The 24,356-nt window shown below is 39.5% G+C and overlaps 1 protein-coding gene across 1 annotated transcript in view; it reads left to right on the top strand.

The window, feature by feature from the left end:
- Positions 1-24,356, top strand: part of FBXL13 (F-box and leucine rich repeat protein 13) — a 2,081,262-nt gene that overhangs the window by 358,214 nt on the left and 1,698,692 nt on the right. Inside the window, exon 4 of the mRNA XM_044088512.1 lies at positions 2,399-2,466. Within this exon, the coding sequence (XP_043944447.1) occupies positions 2,399-2,466 (68 nt within the window). The remainder of the gene's footprint in view (positions 1-2,398; positions 2,467-24,356) is intronic.

Here is a 24,356-nt window from a genome sequence, read left to right as displayed (position 1 = left end):
CTTCTTGTTTTCTTTTCCTCTTCCTTAGCTGAGGTGTATCTACCCTTTCCCCACTTTTCCCTGTTGACATGAGTCTTTTTTCAACTCTTTTCTTAGCCTCAAGCTTCTCCTTCTGGAGCAAGAAAGCTCTGAGGAACTCTGCACCTGTGCATCCATTATGAAGTAGTACAGACTGTCATGCTTAGGTTATTGGTCAGATGTATGGCTTGAGAAGAAGATGCCTGAGATTTGGAATACTTGCTGAAAATACTGTACCCTATGCAGGATACTTCCTGCAAGCAAGCAAAATGCAATAGTGATTTATTCGGACATCTACATTTATGGTAAGTTCATACACAGCTGTACTGTTTTCATAGGTTCATAGGAGATCACTAGGCTAATGTCTTAAGAACCCTTACAAGCCTAGCCAGTATAACACAATTTTACCCAATATGTGGCCCCCAGGGGCATGAAGAGGGCATAGGTTTGTGCATATACCTTGAGTATTTTACAGATTGTCCCTTTCCATAAGGGACATAGGCACTACCGCAGGAGTGAATTTGCAGTTCCCCATCTAGTCATCCAAATTATCTTTGCAGAGGGCTAGAGAAGGGTGTTGTTTAATGTGAATAGGAAGCCTGTTCCAAAGAAAGGGTAATCTCTATGACACATATCTATCTCTTCAACTTGTTTTGTTTGAGTCACTGACTAGGTTTAGATCCCTAAATCATGTGACCCCCATGCTGTTTGTCTTGCAGATATGTAGTGGCTCCAACAGGGCTGGATTTGTGAGTTCCTTATAGGTTAGGCATAGGTCACCCCTTAATAATCCATAGGAGACAGAGCAAAGGTATAGGGCTTTTAGTCTGTCTACACAGAACATGTTGTTAACACCCTGTATTTTCTTTATGAGGAACCTCTGTGGTGGCTCCACCTATTTAAGTGCCTAGCCAAATACATGACAAATGGCGTATTGTACTTGATTATTGGTCTAATGAGGGCTGAATACAGTGGGACTATAACTTCCATGGATCTGGATGCCATACCTTTACTTACATAGAACAGCTTCCTCAACACTGTGGACACATGACAATCAAAGTTCAGGCTACTGTTTATCAGTGCACTTAGATCTATCACCTCTGAGTATATTCTTAGAGATGTGCTATTAATGTTGTAATGTGCACAGGTCTTTGGCTTCCCAAAGGGTATGATAATGTTTTAGTTTTAGACGATGGCTTGTGCACCAATCATTAATCTGATTTAGACACTCCTGAATGATATCTACATCACTGGGGGATTCGATGATTGCCCCCAACTTGCAGTTGTCAGCAAACTTTGTCATCCAGAGATCTTCCACATTAGCCTCGACTTCAGAGAAGTATAATCCAAACAGGACTGGTCCCAGCAATAAGCCCCATGGCACACCTCTAGTAACTAGCCTGTTGTATCTGGATTCACCTACTTTGACCACATGTGTCCTGCCTGTGAGCCAATTGGCTGTCCAGCTGGTGACATAGGGATTTATGTACAGTTTTGTGAGTTTATTTATAATACCCAAATGTGGGACTGTGTCAAATGCCTTGGCCAAGTCAAGATAGGCAGTATGTACTGTTACCCTCATCCATTGCCCTAGTGACTTTTTCATAAAAGTCCACCAGATTTAATAAGCATGATCTGCCCTTGACAAAGCTGAAGTGGGTTGGATCAAGTGCTTGGAGGTTTCCTATGTCATTATTTATCAGTTCCATGATTATTGTTAACACGGCCATACATATGAGACTAGTCAAACTTATGGGTCTGTAATTATCCAGGTCAGTCGATGATTTCCCTTTGTGCAGAAAGACAAAGGCATTTTGCTGTCCTCCAATATATCAGGAAAAAGCCAGTACAGAGGCTGTGGTTAAATAGAGATCCCAATGGGCTTGATAGGTGATGATTCAAGCTGTTTAAGAGGCAAAATGGTATATCATAGGGCCCCATTGAAGCCATATTTTTACTTTAGAGAGCACAGTGGCAACCTATTCTTTAGTGATAATTGCTGGGGAGTGTTGGAGGGTATTTTTTTGAGGGAGAACTGGGGGTAATAGGGAGGTGAAATTTAAGGTGAATTTATCAGCCAGTAGATTTGCTATATCATCTGGCTAATATAGGTGATGCAATCTACCACAATGCTGAAGGTCAGTTTGCCCCGAGTTGACAAACCTTTTAAGGATTATGCACATAGGCTGCTACTTAGTTAAAATACTTAGTGTTGTTTATTGTTAAATTCCTGTGTTTGTTACTAAAGACCAAATTTGTATTGTAGATATTACAACAAAATAAGTACAATGAAGTTCACAGCATAAGAACCTCTGTAGTAAAAAGTAATATCTTACATTTGAAAGTCAGCTTTTTATTTACAAAGCAGTTTATTTTTTAGGTGTCCATGGAGTTATATGAAAAAGCGTATACATTTTACCATGACCATTTAAAGAGGATGTGCTTTGAGTAAGTATAATATTATTTGATGTTTGGAGTGTATGATAATAATAATACCAGTAAGAATGATACTAGTAATTAAATCACTGATATTGTTTTGCTTGTCTTTTGTATTACTCAGTCATATATGCAATATCACTTTATACATTTTTACAAAGCGTCACAGAATTTGTTGTGGACTTTTTTCTTATTAAGCAGTTGGTGTTTTTCTTTAAGAAAAGCACGTAACATCTGAAACCTAGAATGCAAAAAAAAAAAAAATATATATATATATATATATATATATATATATATATATATATTATAAAAGCAAAAACAAAAAAAAAAAAAAAAAAAATTTCTGTTTTATTCATTTTTTTACAAATTACTCAGTTCATAGAACATATTTCATCCAGTTTCTGGGCATATTCGTAGACTTATATATTTTATTTATGTATTCATTTATTTGTTTAGTATTTATGTATGTGTATAGTGTCATAGTGCTCCAAATAGCAGGTGAAAAAGGGCAGAGAACTGATTGAGAATATCTGACACAAAACTCTGCAACATCATTCACACAAAAAAACATGATGGACAGCATAACTGAAATTAAGCATTTGCTTTGAAGGCACCAGGAGTGGCCTTAGGTCAACTGGTGCCCTATGCATAAGGGCTTCACGGCACCCCCCACCACACCACCCGGTGCCCCCATCCTGGTCTATCTACACCAAATAAATACTGGAAAAGTGCCCCTACTAGAGCGGCACCCTAGGCGGCCGCCTAGTTGGCCTATGCCTAAGGCCGGCTATGGAGGGCACTATGGGTACACAATAACATCTCAGCAGATATAAATGTCGAGTGTCAGAATGTTGAACCCTCTACGTTGACAGTGAAATATCGATGTATGGTGATAACGGGTAGCCTGTATTGTGTGATTAAAGTACAGTGGAGATTGAGGAATTTGCTCTTTCCCCACTATAGTGTGATCTCTGCGTTAGTATATATAATTAGCAGTTGGTGTGTGGGTACAGCTTTTTTCTATTTTTGACTTCAACCTTCTGACTACTGATGTTACTTGAGATTCAGGAGATCGATCTAATGACATGAAGCCAGACACAATACCTGTTATATATCTCCCCTGCCTATTATGTGTGTGTGCACATAGAAATACACACAGAGACACACACACACACACACACACACACACACACACATATATATATATATATATATATATATATATATATATATATATATATATATACACACACACACACACACACACACACACACACACACACACACACACACACAGCTTCTAGGAAAGGGGCTAACACTTGATTTTCACCCTTCCCCATGCTAGCTAGTCCAGTGGAATTTTCAGGTAAGGCGAGAGTCCTATGGCCCATTTGTTCCTGCCTGGAAATCCCCATTCAGCTCTTCAGCTCTATGGCAAGAGTTGGGTGATAGGGGTGGGCCAGTTTGCTGCTCCTGCAGGTGACCTACCCTCTAGCCTGGTGGACCACCCCCTTCTCCTTTGGCAGCTCTTTCAAGCTCTGCTATATGCTTCTGTTCAAGGGGAAATGAGCTTTCACACACTGAATTCCCCTTAGCTTGTTGTGTGTCTTGCACTTGGCACCTTGGGCTCACGAGACTTGAGCTCCAGTTGGTAAGCCAGACCTAGCTGCTTCCACTCAGGATCAGCAAGCAGGCAGTGACTGCTTCTGCAACAGAAACAGACCTGATCTTTTCAAAATCTGTAGAGATATGTAGAGCAAATGATATTACTAGTGCACAGTTAAAAGAATTAATTAATGGAAATATTGTGTGTAAAATAAAGTGCGAGTCACATAAAAATGTAGAATGAGAAATAAAGGCAAGGTATGTTGTAAAAATATCCATTTGAGAATCCAAAATTAAGGCAAGAGAAATCATTACACTGTTGAAATTAAGGCCTACAGTATGCATGGCAGGAAGAGTTCTCCTGCATTTACTCAGTTCTGTAGAGTTTGTGCATTTTGAAGACTTATGCTCAAGCAGAAGTAAATGTGCTCAAGAGAATTTGCATGTTGTTGAGCAGAAATATCAAAGATAACTATGTATTGGAAGGGGCAATGATTTTTTTTTTAATTTTTCTGGGAAAAGAAAAGAAAAAAGTGGTATTTTTATGGAATCTGGTATTTAAGATCAGAGTGTTCATTCACTGCAACTTATCTTCTCGTATTTGCTGTTTTTATAGTGTCAGCTTGCTTTATTGAGTTTTCTGTACCCAGAACTATTTTAATGTTGTACACACACACACACACACACACATATATATGCATTAAAATAGTATAATGAAATTGCAGTAATGACCAAAAGTTGCAATTAAAAGTCATCATTTTATCTCATGAAATTGGATTTTAATTTTTCTTTTCCAGTCTTTTAAAACAGCACCCATGTTTACTGGGGCAGCTAAAGTGAAAAGAATTGATGCTTTGAAATCTGAAAATGCAGCTGAAGCAGTGAAACGGGAGGATAAGACTAATTGTTGGAAAAATATTAAGACTTAATGGACAGAATATGGAAAACAAATTAGAAACAAATGCAGAGTGTAGTGTTTTGCTTTGAGGTACTTTCGAAGCTTTTGGGTCTATCTAACATGGAAGAGAAAACCATGTGTACATTGTCAAGATATTCTGGCCACTAGATGGTGCCACTACGTCAAAAATTGCTGGCATGTCAGAACAAAAGTAACTTCTTTTTCAGATAGTTTGCACTTAAAAAGTTTTTTTCCTAATATTTTGGTTGTGGGGCTTGTGGAGATCTGGGAATAATGAAAATAATTCATAGTATGAAAGCAAAGATTGCATATAAAGAGAATCAATCAAACCGTCACAGAGGCATCTCCCATACTGTGTAAAGCTATAGCAATGATATCTTGCTTGACTGTGCTGATTTGCTTGTCATTGTTTAAAGCTTGCCAGAAAAGTATCGCATACAAATGGAACCTGATGCTGTGTTGGTAATTCATACTGCCAGAAAATTGTTAATAGCACTGAAAAGTGAAGTAGAACAGGAACTTAAGAAAATGGGAAGCTTAGATGTCATATGAATCAGAACCAAGCAAAAAAAAAAAAAATAGGTGAATAGTATGGTTATTGTTGTAAAGCATGACAAGATCTGCATTTTTAATGAAAAATTAAGTGACAGTATTAACCACCATATACAGCTGAAGTAGTCACTCCTTTTTTAATTTCTCCAAGTCTTTTTGAGTTTCTAATACCATGACAGGAGTGGACCCCTTTCTTAAGTCAAAGTATGATGAACGTTTATGAAATTAGTATTGTTTCAATCTTTGATATTGGCCAGAAATGCTCTTTGTAGCACCTGCAATGTGCCCAGTGGTGACGCCTTCTACAATTATTACAGACTTACATATATTGATACAGATCTAAGTACAATTGTAAATTCTTTTTTATAAGACCAAGTTGATCCTACTACTATTGGAACTGTCTGGGTATCCTTCTTTCACATTGTCCTCATTTCTGCCTGCAAATCCTGGTATTTTATGATTTTGCGTCTTTCTGTACATAAGACAATGTAGTCATTGGGTGTAGCAATTTCAATGATCAATGTTACTTTTGTCTTCTTCTCATGGACTACTATATCTGGTTTTCTCACATCTATTTTTGAACTGTTAGTAATGGGTGATCATGTGATATAAATGCATCATTTTCTATAATGCTTTGTGGCTCATGTTTCCAGTGTTTTTCAGCTACTTCAGTATTATGATGTTTTCACAATCCCTAATTAAACAGTCTTTCCACATTATTACACCTTTCAGTAAACAGTCCTTCCACTATGTAGTCCACTGTCTCCGGCCACCAATAATAGCCTTTTGTCTTTTGGCTTAAATTCACTTCTCCTTGACCATTCCTGCATTTGATCCTGATCAACATGAGGTTGTTCTAAGAGTTTTCTGTACTTGCAACTATATTTATGCATTTTCCATATTCCTTGCCTTCTCATCTGATCCTTTACCTTATATTCTTTCTTTTGTGATTTTGGCAAATTCAGTTGCTGCCTGTTTTTTATCTACTTCTGGTTTTATTTCCATTCCCGCTTGACGCCAATATGCTTCTTCTAAACTAAGCAGGGCAGTCATCTTAAACTTATTCTCCTCATGTTTCAAAACTTTCCCTATGTTTGGGTCTTGTGAGGTCAGATGATATGTATGCAGTCGTACAACTATCTATACATGTAATCAATTATGAGGAGGCCCATGCCTCCTTCAAAATGGGAAATATATATTCTTGGTATGCACTGCTTTTTATAAATCTTTTGATGAGCATGAAGCATCCTTCTTGTTCTCCTGTCCAACCTATCTAGCACATTTTGGGGCCAAACACTCCAAAACTGTAAGTTAGGACAGGAAGAGCAAATTGATTTATAGCTTGGACTTTGTTCCTAGATGTCACTATTTTCAGTATTAATTGTAGTCTTCTAAAATATTTCTTACTAAGTTTTATTTGCATTTGTTCATGTTTTATTATTGATCCTTCATCAGTTCCCAAATATTTATATACTCCCTCTTGCTCAAGTTTTTTTATATCACATTCCTGTCCCAAACTGATGTTTTCTTAGTGCAGCTTTCCTGCTTTAAAGGTTGCTTTTGGACATTTATCAAGACCAAACAAAATTCTTATATCATCTGAAAAAGTTTCGACCACTTGCAGTTGTGCTTTCATTTCCTCATCTGATGAGCTGTACAGTTTTAAATCATCCACAAAAAGAAGATGAGAAGCCTTTATACTTTGTTGTTTTCCGGGAGCCAAATTATAGCCATGACCCAATCTGCTAAGCAGACAACTTAATAGGTTAAGGGAAAGACAAAAGCGTAGCAGTGACAGAGAGTCACCCTGAAATATTCCCCTTCAAATTTTTATCCCTGGAATAATAATTTGTCCTTAATCGTGGCTTAACTGCAAAATAGTTTGCCACTGTTTCATGGTTGCTGTAATATAATAGATCAGTGTAGGGTTTATCTTAAACATATTTAAGCATACTTTTATACATGAATGTGAGATACTGTCAGATGCTTTTTTTGTAGGTTATCCATGCCATACTTAGAATATTCCCCTTTTTACAGTTCTCCATTATGGCTTGAACAACAAATGGATCCTTTGTTCCATATGACTTTCTTTTATTACCCTTTTGTTCTATTACCATGATTGAGTTTTCTTTGAAGTGACTATAAACTCTGGCATCGATTCCACTGTTTAGTTTATACATCGTCGGAAGGCAAGTTATTGGTCTATAGTTCTCTGGATAGCTTGCAGGTTAGCTGTTCAGCAGGAGCATTGTTTTTTCCTGTTGTTAACCAGGTTGATGTCTTTTCAGGGTGCGCATCCAAATATTTCTTACTCATGGCTAAATCTTCATATAAAAATGTTAATACTTTGATCCAGAAGTTAGGTACTGTATCTGGGCCTGGAGTTTTCCATTTAGGACCTATTCTTAACTTTCTTTCAGTCTCTCTGGTTGTTACTTCATCCCATTTTATATCCTGTACATTTGAACTTCTTATTTTTTCTTTTAGTTCTTCTATCCATTTATCATCTTTGTTATGTTCCACAAGATTTTCATAGATATTTCTTTAAAATGTATCTATTCCTTCTTTTTTTGGTGGTGTTTCAATTCCTTTACCTTGTTTCCCAATTCTCTATAAAACTTTTTTGGGTTATCAGTAAATTTCTTATTTTGTACTTTTCCTTTATTTTTATCTGCATTTCTTCAAAGTTTTTCTGCCTTTGCTGATATTTTTAGTTTATTATTTGGATGACAGATCCTGATCTGTTGTGATACTGCACATTTCTTTTATCATGTCTATCCTTCTGGTATTTTTGTTGATCTCTTCCTTTTTCTATACTCTTCTAACAATGATACCTCTTGTCTTAATTGCTTTATAGTTTTCTCTATTCAATACTTCCACGATGGCATTTGATTTCTCCCCTTCCTTTCCCTTACTGCCCTATGTTTTTGTGGTAAGACTTTATCTGTTAATGTGAAGTTGTTCTATCTCACCGTTCATTCTTACAGATGGGCTCAGAGTTGATCCTCGGCTCCGAGTCGCCCTACTACAAAGCTCGAGGTCTTCAGATAGCTTGAGGCCAAGTTCGTATCCCATGATGCACCTAGAGTTACCCCAGATCTAGTTTGCCGCTGCAATAGATCGGAGGTTCTCGCTAGCTCGGGCCAGTAAAACCTTAATTTTTTCAAATATTTCTTCTTATATTGATAATTCATTATTAATCGTAGTTTTAGATACTAATATAAGCTCTTACAGCTTTATTGTGTCTTTTCCTTGGTGTGCTTTTCTTAAATTACTAGTTGGCCTCGTTTTTCCTAGGCCTAGCTTAAATTATTAGAGTGTGTTTAATCAGTGACTTTTCTGTCATTTTTAGTATGTGAAATAGTAGCATATAATATTGTTGTGTGCATTTAGACAGTGACTTCCTGTCACAACTTGATACTTTAGATAAATACTTTTGCATGTGTATGTGTGACTTTTAGCCCATATTTTTCAAAGGGCTTGTTGATTGTTGCTACTGATTAAAATTGTTTGGGTGTGTACAGTTTTACAGTAACCTTTTTTGATACTTTGGTTTGTACAGTATAGCTGACCAAGACAAACACCCTAAGTCAGGATTTAAAAAATGCCCTAAATGTGGCCAGAAAATGTCTGTCACTGACAGTCAAGTTAACTGTGTTTATTGTTTGGGAACATTGCATCTCCAAGTTAGTGGCTCCATATGTCATTCTTTCTCTTCTAGGGTTCTCCAGGAGAGAAAGAGGAAATTGATCGATAGAGGTTTGCTGAAACCCTCTATCCAAGAAGCTTTGAGCAACTAAGATGGATCCAGTAAGTCCTCAAAGTCTTCCAACACCTCTGAGACTAAGAAATCCAAAAAGTCTTCGACATCGGCTCCACAGACCTCGGAGCCAACCATCTTATCCTTTCGGAGCCGGTCCCCAGTCCTGGAACCGGTATCCAAAGTACCTAAGTCTCCTCTTTTACAAGTCAGTACCACCCTCTATCCACTCATCTTCGTCTTCGATCAGCCATTCCAATTTGGATGTAGATTGTGTGGTGCAGAAGCTTTTACAGGCACCGGCCTTTGCTAAATTCTTATCGGCTCCAACCCAAGCGGCTTCGGAACCGAAGACCCTCTTGCCAGCTACTACTCTTCCTCCTTTGAGCCATACCAGTCCTTTGGAGCTGGAGGAGTCGGACTTGTTGATCATGGAGCCTTCGGAGCCACCGCCTACTTTAGTGTCTTCAGCTCCATTTACTCTGACGTCCTCGGCTCTGATCAAGTAATCTAGGAGCCGACACTCTCTGGTCGGGTCCGGGGAGGATAGTCGGACCGACTTGTTGGTTCTGACTCTGCCTCTTGGTGCTTTGGCTCGGATGAGCTCAGCTCCTACCTCTGGTTCAGAGCCCACTGTCCCAGTGCCTGGGGTATCGACACTTTCTTCGGATCCATCGGTTCCCCCGCATCAGAGCAGAGGTGCCTTCAAAGCCATGAGGAGGGTTCTGACTCCCAAGACATCTGCGTCTTTAGGTCTGGCTACCTCCTCCCCTAAAGTGTCTGCTTCTGCTTCATAGATCCTTGCCAAGCATAGAGATCCAGAGCCTCAGGAAGCCCCATTGGGTAGCCCCTGCTCTTCTGAGACCTCACCAGAAGCCGACACTCATGAGGTTCACAGGAAGAGAGTCTGTAAGAAGAAGCATCTAGACTCCCCTCAGGGGTCCCTCACATCCGATACCGACTTGGATGAATCAGAAGGGTTCCCATGGTCCCCCTCTGAGGATATCTCATTTGCTGAGATATTAGAAATCCTTAGGGAGAGGGGTGACTGGCAGTCCACCAACCCTACTGAAGATGTGTCGGTTCTCCTGAAGACTTTCGGGTCTCAGCCCTCCACCTCTTGGGTGCCTCCGTCCTTCGATGAACTTATGCAGCTGGTCTCACGAAGGGCGTGGGAGTCCCCGGACACCATGGAGCCTATCCCTAGGAGGCCTGATAAATTTATCTCTGCTCCCCAGGAAAATTCCTTTCTGACCAAAGGTGTGCCAGTTGATGCCATGGTGGTAGTGACAGCCATCAAAAAGGAAATTTCTGAAACTTCCTCTTCTATCCATCCTCCTAACAGAGGTTCTAGAATCATGGAGAGATATGGCAAGCGCCCTTACAGTTCAGTGACTTTTGCACAGTGTTCTCTCAACTATCTGACCCATTTCACTAGACTGCATAGAGATCTCCTTAAAAAGCTTGGAAATACTCTACAGAGTACAGTAGCTGCAGGAGCTTCAGATAAAGTTGCCTCCCAGCTTTCTACCCTCAACTCCATTGTTAACTCATCCATGTGCCTCATTTCGTATGCAGCTGATGGAACGAGCAGGGCAGCGGGTACAGGAATTGCTCTTAGGAGACACTCCTGGATGCACTTGTGGTCCTTTGTGGAGCCCTTCAAGTCATCCTTCATAAATACCTCTTTTGATGGCTCATCTCTTTTTGGGCCCAAAGTTAAGGTAACTTTGACCAGGTATGAGCAAGAAGGAAAGACTCTGTCTGCCGTCAGAGTCTGTTTTTCCACCCCTACCAGATCCTACCCCAAGGGTCAAAGGGAAGGAAAGATTTGGTTCCAAAAAGCCCTAGGAGCCTTTAAGGACACACATGGTGAACCCCCTTCCAGGGGCAGAGGAGGGGGCAATAATGGAAGAAGCCACCCTCGCGGCAGAGGGGTCCATAAAACTAGAATGACAGAGATCACTTTTTTTGGGAAGCCCTACCAGCACTCCTGAAAGGAGGCCCGACTGTCCTACTCTGGAGGCAGTCGGGGGTCACTTATCTTTGTATCCAGATGCCTGGCTCAAAATAACAAATGACAACTGGGTACAAAGTATCATTTCCAGAGGATATTTCATTCCTTTTGCCACACTCCCTCCACCGACAAGAAAATTCCTGGACATTCCACCCAATTACAGGGAACAAGCAACAGTAGAGGTCCAAACGTTGCTAAGAAAAAGAGTCATCCAACCTGTCCCAGCAGACCAGACAGGATCCGGAACTTACTCAAGATTCTTTTTAGTTCCAAAAAAGACAGGGGACTGGAGACCTATTTTGGACCTCAGCAGGCTAAACAATTCTGTCAAGAAAGAGAAGTTCTGGATGGTCACACTTCAGTCTATACTTCCCTTCTTAGGGAAAGACAATTGGATGTGCTCGATAGATCTCCAGGATGCCTACTACCACATAAAAATGGCCAGACCATCCAGGGATCATCTGCACTTCTGGCTGGGAGCCAATCATTACCAGTTTTGAGCCCTGCCCTTTGGTCTCACTACAGCCCCCAGAGTGTTCACCAAATGTATGGCAGTGGTCACGGCTCATCTGAGACATTTAGGATTCCATGTGTTTCTGTACCTATATGATTGGCTCCTCACCACCACCACCAGGCATCAGCTCATTCAATCCAGGGACACCACTCTTTCACTTTTCAGTCAGCTGGGCATTACAGTAAATTCAGAAAAATCTGCCTTGTCGCCATCGCAACATACCATTTTTATTGGAGCAGAATTGGACACCACCACCACTACTCTGAAACTTCCATCAGAAAGAGTCTTACTACTCCATCAGCAGGTCCAAAATACCATAGCCAAAAACAAGGCTCCAGCATCAGAAGTACTAAAATTGGTAGGCATGATGGCAGCTGCAATATTAGCCATACCCTTGGGTTACATGCATATGCGGATTCTGCAATGGCTGTTGTTCACTCAATGGTCTTACCAAGAGCTCCTGATGTCTCATCTTATAATGATCACGAACACATGCAAAAAGGATCTTCAGTGGTGGTTGACCTCTCTTCATGTCACGATAGGTCGTCCTTTTGTTCTACCTCCACCAGCAGGCACAGTGACCACGGATGCATCCCTGATAGGGTAGGGGGGGGGGCATTTTCAGGGAAGAACAGCCCAAGGCACATGGACCAATCAAGAGACATATTTGCATATCAATGTCCTAGAGGTGAGAGCAGTACTTTTAGCATTGCAGTACTTCCAGGACTCTCTTCCTCTAGGTACACTTGCGATTCAGACAGACAACATGTCAGTGGTCTGGTACCTGAACAAACAAGGAGGAACCAGGTCCTACCCCCTTTGTCGCAAGGCCCTAAGAGTATGGCAGTGGGCTATATTCACCCAGTGCTTTCTGTTAGCAATGCACATCCTGGGGAAATCCAACGTGATAGCAGACAAGCTGAGCAGAGCAATTCTGTTGCCTCACAAGTGGTCCCTAAAGAAAGAAATAGTGGACAGAATTTTTCACAGGTGGGGTCAGCCTTGCTGCGACCTTTTCGCCAGCCACATGAACACGGAATGCAGAAGCTACTTTGCCCTGATTCCCCTTCTGGAAGAAGCCCCAAGGTACGCACTCATACACAATTGGCCTTTGGGTCTCCTCTATGCATTCCCACCAATCCTGTTGATACCCTAGGTACTACAGAAAGCAAAAGCCCTGGGAAGGACCATCATTCTAATAGCCCCTCATTGGCCTCATCAGATTTGGTTCCCCTTCCTTCGACTTCATCTTTTCGAGGACCCTTGGATTCTGGACCCAGTTCCAGATCTTCTGATGCATTTATTGGGGGAACTTCATCCCTCTCTTCAGTCCCTGACACTGACAGCTTGGCTGCTCCAATTCCCGTCATAGCCAGGTTCCATAACCTTTCTAATGAGACAGAACAAATTCTCATATCCTCTCATAAATACTCTACAAGGAAGCTATACCTTAGCAAATGGAAAACATTTTCTATATGGGCCTCTCAAAACAATATTGATCCTTACCAAGCCCCTATGGCCTCCATTCTAGAGTTCTTGACTATGATTTTCAACAAAGTTTTTGACTATGATTTTCAACAAAGGAGCTGCAGCAGCAACAGTTCGTGTTCAACTTGCTGCCATTTCTAATTTTGATCTTGGATTTGAAGGGTTAAACATTATGTCACACAAACTATCCAAAGCCTTTCTCAAAGGGACCTTTCATCTCAGACCATCTGTGAAATCTCCTTATTCCTTATGGAATCTAAATTTTATGCTTTCCCGCATTATTCTTCCTCCATTTGAACCAGCTTCTTCATGTGACCTCAAATTTTTGTCATGGAAGACTACCTTTTTAGTAGCTATCACTTCTGCCTGCAGAGTGTCAGAGCTACAAGCCTTGTCCATTAAGCCTCCTTATTTGATTTTCCATGCTGACAGAGTCTCACTTCAAACAAATCCCTCCTTTTTGCCTAAGGTTTGCACTGAGGCTAATCTTAATCAAATTATTGATTTGCCAGTTTTCTTCCCCAATCACTCCTACAATCTAGAATATATGCTGCACAAACTTGATGTTCACAGACAGGTCAGATTTTACTTGGCTAGAACAAAATATTTTAGGAAGTCTGAACAGCTTTTTGTTTCCTTTTCAGACTCCAGGAAAGGTATGCCAGTGGCTAAAACAACTCTGTCTAAGTGGTTATCTGATTGTATCACATTTGCTTATTCAGCTGCCGATATGCCCTTACAACACAGAATTAAGGCTCACTCAACCAGAGCAGTGCCCACATCCTCTGCCTTTTCTAACAGACCTCCTATTGATAACATTTGTGCAGCAGCCACTTGGTCCAGACCTCATACCTTTATCACTCATTACAAAGTTGACAGGGCCTCCAGGGATAGGGCCTCCTTTGGGTCTACTCTCCTGAAAAACATACTGCCGTGAGTCATCTGAGATAGATGGTGTTTGGGATGCTACTCATCTGTAAGAATGAGTGGCGAGATGGAACAACTTCACATAAAAAAGTTATGTACTTACCATAACGTTCCATGTGAGTTGTTCATCTCGCCTTCATTCTTACTTTCCACCCTCCTACCCCCTCCTGGGTTTTTTAAAGACCGAGATGCTGGATTCTTCCTGGTTGCTCAACCATTCTATAACTTTCTCTTATGGAGTGATAGAATGACACATGGTATTATTATGCACAGCAAACAAGATCTGAGGTAACTCTAGGTGCATCATGGGATAGGGACTTGGCCTCAAGCTATCTGAAGACCTCAAGCTTTACAGTAGGTGACTCAGAGCCGAGGATCGGCACCGAACCCATCTGTAAGAATGAAGGCAAGATGAACAACTCACATGGAATGTTATGGTAAGTACATAACTTCTTTTTAATTTAGCTGCAGAGTAATATATCCTATTTACTTTAGTTATATCACATGAATCTCTATGAACACCAGTAATTACTGTGTTCATTTGTTTTATCAAACTTCCAACTTTTTGGGTTTTATTGACTTTCTGTAGTCTATTTCTTTTATTGATCTTAATATGTCTGTCCATCTCTATTAAGTCAAACACCTCTTCTCTTAGATCATTTTCCTTTAAACTGAGGGCACATTCTTCATTCTCAATTTCTTGCAGGCATTCTGTAGAAAGTTCCAGAACCTCTTCCTGTGCCATATTCTCTTCAGTTTCATCCTGTGTCATCCATTGCTCTTTCATATGGGGACTCACAGGCCTATCACTCCACAACATTGACTGTGTCAGAGTTGCCACAGTTTCCTGTTCATTCCCTTGCTGTGCAACTCCAGCTGAGCTTTTGTACTGGATTCCTATGGAAGGCTCCAAAATGTCTTCATATGACAACTGTCATGTTCCTTGCTCCACTAGTTTCTCCTTAATTTGGGGATCTATTGCTGTATTCTACTATGATATTATTAAAGTTAGATTTTCCACACTAAATTCTTCACTTCACAGGTAATCCATAAACTCAGTATCTATTTCTTTAACGTCTGCATTGCTAATCCTCTTTTTTTTCTTATTTTTTGTATTGTAAAATTTTCCGTATCTGGATGCCTGTGCCTGTATTTCTCTCTAAATATCTTTGGTACTGCTCTTTTTGTATTAATTAGTTTTGCTTTCTCCCTTGCATAAATATTGCACCATATTAAATCTCTTTCTCTTTCACATGTCCATATTTCTTCTTCAGATATCTCCTGCTCCTCCTATTTCTCCTTACCTGGGGGACTCATTGTTCCATCATGCTGTGATACAACCTGTGTTAGACTTTCTACACTAAATCCTTCACTTTGCAGGTATTCCATAGCTTCAAGTTCTACTTTTTAACTTCTACTTTACTACTCTTCTGTTCTTTGTGATCTTATTTTTTTTGTATTGTGAAATTTTCCTTTATCTGTATTTCTCATTAAATATCTTTGGGACTGCTTTTTTGTAGTGATTAATTTGTCTTTCTCCTTTGCATAAATATTGCACCATATCAGATCTCTCTTTTTTCCCATATTTCTTTTGTATACCTTTCAAAAATCTGTAGATTTTGTTTTTTATATTTTCACACTTCCTCAGTCACTTCTTTTTCTAAACGTCCCAAGGTTTCTTGGTTTATATAATGGTTTTCATAAATCTTTTGTATTAATGAACACAATCTTTTATTTGAAGCTTTTGACAGTTTTTCTTGTGCAAATATTTTTCTTTCCTCAACTTTCCCTCTTAATCTTTTTGTACATCTTCTGTCTAGAAATTCTGGACTTCTTGCATAATCGTAACAATACATACTTTCAATAGTCCACTCTATTGTCTTTATGGCTCTTTTTTGGCCTGTCAGTTTTTGTGATTTTTTTTTGTGGACTACTACTTCTTTCTACAACAGGGGGACATCATCCTCCCCCTAGGCCTGGCCTAGCTCCATTGCAGGAATGTTTCCATGTCTTGAGGATTCTGCACTGTCATTTTTTCCAGTCCTGGCACCAGTGCCCAGTTTCCATTTCATGAAGTTACTCACCAAGACTTGAGGATTAATTCAATTCCAGCAACATTACTCTCTTTTGCTTGCTGATATATCATCTCTCCATTTGCCCCCCCCCCACTGAAGTACTCACTAAAATTCAGATGCAGTGTTTCAGTAATAGATGCATGCTAATGTTTCTGTCAGATAAAGGTAAACAAAGCAAGATCCAAATTGTGTACATCTTTAGACTCAGACTAGGTATTTCATTAGCAAACAGAGGTATTCCAGAGAGTTGTTACCTAAGTAGCCAAATTCAGATTCAAATTTATTAAAGAGTTATTAAATCTGAATCATGGTAATAGAAGTAAAAATTGTATTGAATAAAATTTGGCTGGAAGTAAAACTAAATATTAACTGAAAAATGTGTTACAACAAAAGTTCCAAAAAAGGAGTCGTCAGTGAAGTTTTTCAGTTAGCTAGCATGAGAGAATTTCTTGTCCACTGGGGGGAGTGGATTCTCCAGGCATGGTGCATGATGACCAAAGGCATGCATGCTGCAAGATTGTAACATGAATCTAGGAATTTTTAAGAATACCAGGGAAGAGGAATTGCAATGATGTTGCAGAACTGTATGGGACCAGGAGGTCTTTCAGATACGGGGGAGGGTGGTATATTGTGTAGAACAACTAAACTGGCACATGAATTTTAAAGGTGATATGAGACTATATATTAGAACCAGTGCAGGATCTGCAGAACCAAGGCAAGGACTGAAAGATGTTATGTCCATAGTTGATGATCTGTTATTGTCTGGTCAGAAACAAGAAGAGTTTGGCAGCAGACTAATAAAGCTACTGAATAATTTCAACTTAAATAAGAGCAATTTTAAAACCAGAGTGACATGCCTGAAATATATGGGTCATATTCTGATCGTAGAAGTTTTAAACCTAATTTGGAAAAAAAGCTGAGCAGTTCTACATTTGCCAAAGCTAGAAATGAAACAGAAATTGTAGAGGTTTCTGGCAATGATACAGTATCTAAATTTGTACATAATATGTTTGAGATAACCATGCTCATAAGAAAGCTGTTAGAGTAATACAGAGCCTGTGAATTGAGCTTTGTGCAGGAAAGAAGTTTTGAAATGTTTAAAAATAGTTAAGTGGTGTTCCAACATTAAAATATGATGTGAATGAACCACATATGTTGCAAGCAGATGCTAGTAAAAATGGTGCAACAGATAAGTATACACCTGCTGCTGTGAGTCAAACGCATGTACAGGTGCACAGAAGAGATGTGCTCAGACAGAAAATGATTAGCAGTATACAGTTGTCTGAAATTCCTTGAATTATACCATTGATCTTTTAAGTGTGTACTGTTGTCATGTTGATTCATACAAACTCTTTAACATCCTCTTTAAGCTCAGATATAACAAAACATTTTTAATAACAAGTGCAAACCTTAATTTCTTTGGTACAATATACAGTCTGTTGAAATTCTCAGAAGCATCTTACTATATGAAAAGTTAAGCCCTGCTCATCTTGACCCTGCTCCTTCTAAGAGAGGAACATTTGGATAAGCAGTCGGAACTGTTTTGTGGAACAGATCCCCTCTGTCTGACCTAACCCCTACTTAACATTCTCTGATCCCTTTATATGTCCCCTAGTAAGCTTCCATCGTTTCTATATTTTCTAAGTCTTTACTGTACACCCCCCCCAAAAAATAAAAATATTGATCAGACCATTGCTTTTATGCTAATTATGTTTCCACACACTTATGTATAGTATGGCTTCCTTAGAGAGATTATTACAGTTGATTGCTGTTTCCTGTAATACATGCAGGCTTTCAGTTCCTCAGAATTTCCTCAAAAGCATAAACTCCTCATTTTGCTGATGTCATTCAGACATTTCCTAAGCAGGCTGTCCAATGGCTGCTTATTCCTACCTGATCAACTGCTTGTCTAAACACAGCCCTTTTCAGAAGTTTAACAGAACCACCCAGTGTATGGTGGCCAGTAGTGAGTAAATGCTGTTTTCATTGTAAAATATGTACAACTTTTAACTAGAATGAATAAATCTAATTGGCAACATATTGAAATGTTTCCAGTCAGAGAAACATGGAAAAATTCACCTATTTTAGTATAAATGAGTGATGTATCTGTTATTCCTGAACTATCTCAATAATCCAGTTTTTAACATAACATCATAAATAAAGAGCTCAACATGTTAGCTCCATATGGTTAAATCTCTTACTGCATTCTCTGCAGTTGTTCCAGAACTGGAAACTTGACTTAATGTATATTTTCTTCTCTTCTGTCCATTATCTTCATTTCCCACTGCTTCTCATCAAGTTTTCTCCTGAAAACTGGGACTGGCCAGACAGGTACTTTTTCTCCACTATGAGTATGGTCCTTTTGCTGTCCAAATTAATTCAGGTGATCCTAGGAGGTAATTTGGCTTCTTCCCTGCAAAAATTTGTCAAACTCATTCAGCACATGTCCTGAATCCAGAAATATCTTGGCACCAGCTAGAAAGACCTTCAAAGTCTTGGGGTATAGCAACTTAAATTTCAAGCCTGCACTCGGGATATTTTTTTTTCTTTAGCTGTTGTAGTGTGGGAGAAGCCACTGTCTGCATAAACTGTGATGCCATCCAGCTGCAGGATTGTTTCCTCTTGTGAATAGCTTGGATAGAATAGCCTCCTTTAGTTGACAAGTCTGACATGTTTACTAAAATAGGTTGTGGAATGTTTTCTCTGTCACTGTTTAGCAAAATACCTCTGACTCTTGGAAAACTGTCTGTTTACTATCACAGTCCTCATAAAGTCCAGGCAATTTCTTCCTTGTTTGCCAGCCAGTATTAGAAAATCCTACATTTTTTTCCTGGCTGAGTCCTCTAACACAATTAATTTCTTTTGCACCTCTTTCTGAAGGGCATCCATTTCAGCTAGTCTATCAGAGTGTTCCTGTTACCCTTTCTGTAGCTTCGATATGGACATTGTCTAACTTTTTGTCATTTGATTTGACATAGTCTGATAGGACACTACTTACTTTAATAATTTCATCCTACAGTTAATCTGTTTTATAATTCATAGTTGCCATTACTGTTGGATGTGTCACCTCTGCCTTTTTCTTGGCTCTTCAGAGCACAGCTGCACATTTGGAGGAAGACTCTGATGTAGTTTGTTTTCCACTTCATATTGTCAAGATTGATCTTTTTTTCCTACTCTCTGCTGACATTCACCCTGTGTCAGTTTCCCTGAACCAGTGATGTTCATCATTCCTACTGCTGCTGGTAGCCTTTAGGCTATATGGGTTGCCCTAGCTCCCCCTCATTCCTTCACTCTGACTGCTGATTGTTTAATCTCAAGAAGGGAATTCAGCAGTCAGAGTGAAGATTTCTTCATTTTGCCATCTTGAGAAGCATCATCTCAGGCTTCACAGGAGCAGCAATCATCTGAGAGTTTTGTTTCAGCAACTTACCTACATATTGACTTGTTCCAGCTAAGTTTACCACTTTTGGTACCTCTTCCACAGCTACAGCATAGATACTCAGCCAGGTCTGGCAGGTTCTTCTCCCTTAGTACATAGAAAGAAAAAAAAATCACTTGCCAAGGTGTTCTTGCCATTGTCATTGACTCAGTCTACACTTAATCTCTTAGTGGGTGAACCTCCAGTGGTCATTGATTGGTCCTCTATTCATTTACCTCTCTGGTTTAATCAGTTCTTGTCCTTTCAGCCAGCATGAACCAGGGGTCAACCACATTCTCTATGGCTGTTCCATTGTCTGATACTGATATGGGAAAGCCATCTTCTCTAAGTCTGAGAGATGCTCTAAGAGATTTTTCTTGGGTAGCCTTGTTAGAGAACATTAGACATAGAGCAGATATCTCTCCTTCAAGTCATCTTCTTGTACTGGAACTCTTATTAAGAAAAAAGAAAGAATTAAGCACTGTTCTTCTGAAGAAGTAATTACTGTTAAAACAAGATGAGTTCCTTATCTTGGTTAGGTAGGCATTACAGGCAATAAATCCTGGTACACAAAAGCCATTACAGGTGGCAACAGCTATAAAGTTATCCCTTTGGAAACAGGGTGTGATTATTCTGACTTTGATAGAGACAGGGTTTCTTCTACTTTAGATTCCCAAGCCCAGCTTTCTGATTGTGATGAAAATTTTAATGTTTGTCCTTCTGTAGAGGACTTTTCTTTTAATCAGACCATTGTCAGGATGAATGAGGTATTTTTATGGGAACAAATAGATGTTTCCTCTTAAATGAGGTGATATTATGATAGGTTACAAATGGATATACCTCATTCCTCGCTCATCCCTCCTATACTGCCAGACCAGGAGGATGTGTTGAATGCTGCCTGTCATTATCCTGATATCCAGCCATCAGTCTCTAAAAAAGTAAATAAACTGTATAAGGTACCCTAGGCTACTAAATGTAAACTCGCCCATCTTAGATCTGACCCAGCAGTGATTTCAACTGCATCTCATGCTTACAACAGTTTGATCCTTAGTGCCACTCCTTAACCTCGTAATAAAGAAGGTAAAATGTTGGACTGTATAGGTAAGAGAATGTTTTCTTCTTCCACTTTAGCCTTCAGAATTCTGAATTACCAGGCATATATGTGGAAATATATTCTTTGTCGTATGTACAATCTGAAGGAATTGGCATCCACACTTCCTATAGAAAACTGTTTTTTGAAACAGACCGTTTCCACCTTATTTCAGGTATCTAAACATGCTTTGATTAATGTGTAAAATTGTACAGATATTGTATCTAGGGCCACTGCTACTGCTACAGTGTTGAGAAAATATGCTTGGGCACATAACCAAAAGTCTGCTGATGAAGTAAAGTCTGAAATCTTACCTTCTACTTTAGATAAGGCAGTAATGTTTGGCTCTTCTGCTACCCAGGTTCTCAAACAGTATAATAAAAGAAAGAAACGGATTCAGAGAGTTTCTAAGATGTTTCATGTACCCCAGTGCAAACTTATAAGCTTCCTTCTTGCAGAAAAAAGCCAAATAAACAAAAACAATCTTTTTTCTGGCAAACATACTGCAAAAAAAAAAAAAGGAAGAGATCAACAGTATAGAATGACTATGCTAGCATTCTTTAGCCTTGCCCCTGGCAAATGTCTCTTCAAATCTGTCTATCAAACTATCCCTAAACATTCCTCTTTGGCAAGAGTTTCAGATTGTTTGGTGTTAAAAGTGATGCAGGAAGGTTATAGATGGCACTGAACTGAAAAAAAAAACTCCTTTCAGGGGAATACCTCCCCAACCTCCAAACCAAGCAGAAAATTTTCCACAGGTTCTTCAGTCTTTATACACCCAAAGAGTCATAGAACCCCGGTGCCCTTAAGTCAAAGGGGCAAAGGCCTCAACTCCAGAATGTTTCTGGTACCAAAGAAAGAGTTCAAAATATTGACCTTACAGAGCCTGTTACCCCCTCATTCCTCACGAGTTACTTAGTAACTACAGCTCTAAAAGATGCTTATTGCCACATTCTCATAACCATAACTTTCAGGAAGTTTTAAGGTTCTCTGTTTGTGGGTCACATTATCAGTTCTGTGTATTACCCTTTGATGTATCTACAGCTGCAAGGGCATTCACAAAATGTCTATCCCCAGCCATAGTTTATTGAAGACTGAATGACATTCACATCTTTCCTTATTTAGATCACTTATTTATTTTTGCAGAGACATCATCCGGATGTCAAGCATCATTAACTTGGATTATGTCTGTTTTGATCAGTAGAGGCTTCCAGATAAATAATGCAAAATCCTCCTTGACTCCACTTCACAGGATTACATTTCTGAGTTGCCTTTTAGATACTTCTCTTAAAAGGCTGTTCAGAAAGAAGATATGGTGGATTGTTTTGGAAATTTTCCTGACCTTCTCAAATCAGTCTCAGACATCTGCAAGAAAATTCCTCAGATTTCTAGGATTCACGGCTTCTATGATTCTTATGATTCCACTAGCCAGATTACACTTGAGAAATTCGCAGTGGTTTCTAAAAAAGCACATGGACCCAGCATTTGCATTCTCAAGGATATCAAATTGAAGTTTGGGGCTTTATAAAATGGGAACTGCATTGCGGGATACAACAAATTCATCTGAATGTTGGTCTGTCCTTCTTTCCTCAGTCCGCAAACCATTCTCTCTCAACAGATGTGTCAGATTTTGCTTAGGAAGCTATTTCCACGGGGGTAAAAGTGCAAGGCCTATGGTGTCCTTCAGAGAAGACCAAAGCACATCAGAGATGTTAGCTGTGATCCATGCCGTGAAGGCTGTCCATCACATATGGTACACAAGACCTCTTCAAGTGATTACAGAGAATACCACAGTCATGTTGTACCTAAACAAGCAGGGAGGTACAAGGTTATACCCCTATGCAGGCTGGCAGTGATGGCTTGTGAGTTAGTTCTTCAGAATTCCTTAACCCTCCAAGTATCTTACATTCCTTCAGTGAAAAGGATAGTGACAGATAAGCATAGCAGGACCAGGACAGGCACTTATGAATGGAAACTAAACAAAGGGGTCTACTAGGAACTGATCCAGTTGTGGAAGTCACCTCAAATAGTTGTTTGCCTCCTTTCAAAACATGCAAAGCAAATTTTGTTCTAGGGTACCTTGCAAGCAAGCATGGAAAACAGAACTGTCTGCAGCTATTGTTTTTTTTTTTTGTTAGTCTCACTACAGCAAATCCATTCTAGACAGTATCAAGGCACATTCTACTAGATGCTTGTAATCTCTGATGGCACATAGGAAATGGGAGGACTCTGTTAAGTGTTCTAGATGCAGTTACATAGTCTTGTGTACATAGTTTTACAAAGCATTGGAAACTGGATTCCTTCTCAAGGTCAAGCTCTAGCTTGCTAAGACAATTCTCTAGGGGTTCCTGGAACTATATCCTTCCTCCTTCCAGGTTGGATAGGCTGTGGTAATCAACCCTTATAGCTTAAAGGCTACAGCAACCATGGGAATGATGAACATAATACAGGTATGTAAGTTGCACTTACCCATAACAGTAGATGTTTGAATTCCTCACTGCTGCAGTAAATGCACCCACCCTCCATCTCCATACTCTTGTATATAATTGTAGTTGGGATATAAAGTAGGGTTGTGTTTGTTTGTGCTTTATATGTTTATTGTTATAATTGGTTTCTTGATACGGGATTGTTCATCTCTTCTCCTCTTGTATAGGCAAGAAAATCTGGACAAGATCTTTAATCAGACTGCTGATTTTACTAATTGTGATTAGTCAGTCAGCAGTCAGAGTGGTGGAGTGCAGTGCAGGTGGTACCAGAGCTTATGAAGCTCCAAAAACATATATATTCTCTTCCTCCCCCACATCCACTCATCTCCTCTGTTTCCTCATGTATGGGTCTTTACTTTCTGTACCCCTATTCCTGCTTTCCTATGCATCCATTTTCACCCTTTTTAAAGGTAAAAAAAATCAATATGAAGATTACTGTGGGCTCTTTAATGTGGCTTGCAAGCTTTCTCATAGTGCCACTACACATTGCATAGACATGTACGTAGGACTGTGCCTGCTACTTGCTTATCAATTATCTCTGAATCAGTACTCACTGCTCTTGTAGGAATTTTTCTCTCTCTACTGGGCTTCCCATTTCCAATGGTGAATTTTCTAATTAATGATGTAACACAAGCAGAAAGCTATAATTCATAGTGGAAATGGAAGATGATAAAGCAGGGGGGAAATTCAAGAAATAAGGAGAGAGTGGGATTTTGGATGCAGATCCTTAAGGAGAATAACAACAGCCATAAAGTAGCAGAAAGTATTTTAAAAACTAAACCAATGTGAGAATGGAGAAAGGAGATTTTGCCAGTAAGGATGACTGCAATTAGGGGTAAAGAGAATAGACAAGAGAGGGTTGAACTTTACTGGAGAAAAGTGGCAAAAGGACCAATGTATTAGGAACAAATAATTTGAGAGGGAAAGAAAATAGAATGGGAAGAGGCCAAGAAGACATTTGGACTGCTCATTAGACTGCCTTCCGTATCAGGAATTGATATCAGAGTTTAGGCAAAGAGAAAGTGATAGGGGAAACAAGTGAAAGACATAC

This window comes from Protopterus annectens, chromosome 11.part0, assembly GCF_019279795.1.
Source record: "Protopterus annectens isolate FY-2018-M chromosome 11.part0, PAN1.0, whole genome shotgun sequence".
NCBI lineage: Eukaryota > Metazoa > Chordata > Ceratodontiformes > Protopteridae > Protopterus > Protopterus annectens.
This window is presented reverse-complemented; position numbering and strand designations above follow the sequence as displayed.